The following is a 3,482-nucleotide window of genomic DNA, read 5'->3' as shown; positions in this document are numbered from 1 at the left end:
CCGCTGAAGGCGGTGTAGTCGGTGATTGCATGCCTATGCCTATGCACTGATAGAAACGTGCAATAAGATGTTCCATATCTCCACTTTGGTTCAATATATATGTTATAGATGTTTTAAATATGTGGGAGAGGAAATGTGTGGGAATAGGTATTGAGATAATCACTTTTACGCCCTACAACCTCCTACAAATGTATTTTTCTTTTTAATGATTGGAGAAGTTTGTCGGGGAGTGCGGTCAACAAAGAACAACATAAATAAACAAAACCATATTTATTTATTTTATGCCGACGGTTCGAACTGAGTTTCAGGTCTTCATCAGGGATTGTGGCGTAGAAGGTAGGCTTGCAACTTATTTTTTTTTTTTTAAATATTTATTTATTGCTATTTACAACTGTACATTATAATACATTTAGTAAATCTGATCTAAGTTAAATTGGAGTGTTACAGGCGTGTAGAGAAACTACCCATTGGTAGCACTCTGATGACATTTTACATTAGCTGGTCTCGTGGCCATCTTCTTTTCAGGCGCCTCGGAGGAATGTCAGGAATGGAAGAGGATGCAAGGTTAGAAACTAGTGGGTTTGGGTGGTTAGGGAGTTTATAATGGAAGGAGTGATAACTGGTTCGGGCCAGATCGGTTACATAGGGAACATTAAGGTTTTTACAAATGTGTTAATACTAGATTTATGATAAAGAACTGCCGGGAAGAATTCACACCACACGGGATCTGTAGCTGATATGTAAAATCATCAGAGTACACCACATTTCATAGGAACACAAAAACTCTATCTCTGGACAACTGGGAAGTAATAAAAATCCAAGGCTTTAAATATCAGGAAGGTAAGTAATTGGAACCTTAAATTATAAATTATAAAATAAACTCTTCGAAAAAAAATAAGACTAGTTCATGGACAGTATCAGCTTGTCGCTGACGCCATGTTCAGATGCATGGACAATATCATTTTGTCGCTGACGCCATGTTCAGATGCATGGACAGTATCAGCTTTTTGCTGACGCCATGTTCAGACGCATGAACAGTATGTGCGTCTGAAACATGGCAATGACACAACATGAAAAAAAAAGTTATAGTGATGGCTCTTCTATTCTATTCTATTCGATTTGGTGCCATTTTCAGCATATTCCTAACAGTACAATTAGGCACTAAGTGCTATATTAAAACCAAACTTTTACGCAATTGATACAAACAATTTACCAAAAATTATCTTTGGGGTCTAACTCTTGGGCATGGCTAAAACTGTTAAATACTTTAACTAAAGTATTAAAGTAGTCATACGTATAACATAACTAACAATTACAGCGCATAAGTTAACAGTTTTTTGGTCAATTTGGTTTCGGAGGAAAATAGCTCTGTGCATTTCGTACGTTTATTGTATGTTTCATTATCTATTAATAATTCGAATTTTTTTTTATTTATTTATTTATTGATATTTACAACTGTATAAAAAAGATAGAACAAGTAAATTTGATCATAATGACATAATGATATGATACAGGATGTAGAGAAGCTACCCAATAGTAGAACTCTAAAATCGAAATTATAAATAATTGTAATCTGTAAAATGAACACTCAACTAGAATTTTAATCAGATCAATAAATTTGAGGGGTTACAGAAATCCAGAATACTCAAAGACTGTCCGAAGGTTATGGCGTTTTGAATAATATCAAGTATCATATGTTGCTACTTGGCTACTCTTTAAATAATTATTAAAACATCAAAAGCAGTTAACAGAAAAACAAATTTATTCAAATTTATTGTTTAATTAAATTTTCTTCTGAAGCATTTACTACAGATATACAAAATGCAGACGTTCTAATTATTGTTGCAGATATAATTGTTCTGACAGTAATGGCAATCACAACTGTTCAAGAAATATTGCTATGATGAACCAATTTTTCTGATATTATTCCTAATTAATAATATTACGTACAGAACTATATTGTCCAATTAAAATACTAGATAAGCTTTTTATTTTGTCACGTTCATTGAAATTAGTTAAGTTAATTTTAATCTTAAAAACTAAAATGCCTAAAACATAAATACATTTTGTTTTTATTAAGAAATTTGATTTTATTCCTATTAGAGGGAGGTTTTATCATCGTAGACATATGTGAAATTAGGATTTGTACTCGGTCTATAATTTTAAGGTTAGTCTCCTAATGTTTTAAAATAAAATTCGTCAAAAAGTGGAAATGCATTTGTGGCAATATTTTTGAGGCGATGTGAATATAAGCTCCGTTTGATTAAATTTCTTTTCCCTAAATCCCCGGCCATATGACCTTCTGTATCGCCTTCAATATTTCAAGTGCTATGTTTAGGTTACAAATTATCCAGAATTTTTAAATTAAATATGAAAAGAAATTCCAAGCCCTACGACAAACCTTCAGTGATGAAATGAAATTTCAGGTACATATCTCTTTATGGTACAGGTATAGATTACCCCTAGCATACTTTCATACTTTCATCTCCCAATACGAAATTTATATTAACACCCGGAAATCTAATGTTTGACTTCGTTGCAGAAGTTACGAAAAACGGAATTTGAAAAAAACAGTAAACAAATACTACGAAATTGCAACATTGACAGTTAGATTGTACGTTTGACAATTTAATAATATATACCAACAACATAGTAAGTACTGCATATTTGTCTTTGTATTCCCTCTTTTTCTGAAGATGTTTGACTTATACACTTTGTTATACGATCATGAAGAACATAAAAAAAGATAAATTGTAAAAGACATTATTTTTCTACAGGAAGGATGATTTATCCTACCGGTATGCAAGCTGTCCTGACAGACTATAAAGGTCTAAATTAAGTATACGAGTCTGTAAAAGTTCCTTTATACTTCTCAGTTCATTCTTAATCCAATTTAATTTATTGAACAGAGGAGTAAGCCTAGTGGGGTCATGGGCAGCTTCTGAAGAGACGACATTTTTCTCACTTCACAAAGAGAAAAATGCTACAACTACAAAGAACACACACACTACGATTGTGAACACTGACAGCTGAACAGACTTTTAACAGACAATTCTTTTTAAAAAATGTCAAAACTGGCACTGATTAAAACCACTTTTCATTTTTAAACTTCACTATTTTATTACATCAGGAAACATTAAATACAAATCTGCTAAGTTTGTATTCCTGCCCAAGAGAGTAGGGGTGAAAAATAATAATTGTCTACGCACCAAACTTTAATTAACAATATCCAATCATCCATATATGCCCTTGTAGCAGTCAGCGAGCCAGCACGTAGTACCGCTATATCCCACCAGGGGCCAGCACTACAAGCGCCTAAGAAGCTGTACAATTGTATATAAGTTATTATTATAAAAAATACGATCTCCTGTATAAAATGTATATATGTTTATATGTAATATGTAAAAATGTTGCCGATCTGTTCTCTCAAGAATTGTTTTTTGATATGCTCACCCTTGACTATGGCCTATCTCCTCTCCCTT

The 3,482-nt window shown here is 32.8% G+C and overlaps 1 protein-coding gene across 1 annotated transcript in view; it reads left to right on the top strand.

Moving 5' to 3' along the window:
* The first annotated feature begins 2,111 nt into the window (after window positions 1-2,111).
* Window positions 2,112-3,482, top strand: part of LOC106677990 (uncharacterized) — a 20,963-nt gene continuing 19,592 nt past the window's right edge. The window contains exon 1 of the mRNA XM_014416245.2: window positions 2,112-2,426. Coding sequence (XP_014271731.1) covers window positions 2,415-2,426 — 12 coding nt within the window. The 5' untranslated portion in view covers window positions 2,112-2,414. The remainder of the gene's footprint in view (window positions 2,427-3,482) is intronic.

The sequence above is a fragment of the Halyomorpha halys genome, unplaced genomic scaffold (assembly GCF_000696795.3).
Source record: "Halyomorpha halys isolate HHAL.00 unplaced genomic scaffold, Hhal_1.1 Scaffold116.1, whole genome shotgun sequence".
Classification (NCBI taxonomy): domain Eukaryota; kingdom Metazoa; phylum Arthropoda; class Insecta; order Hemiptera; family Pentatomidae; genus Halyomorpha; species Halyomorpha halys.
The sequence above is the reverse complement of the archived record's forward strand: the minus strand, read 5'-3'. Positions and strand labels throughout refer to the sequence as shown.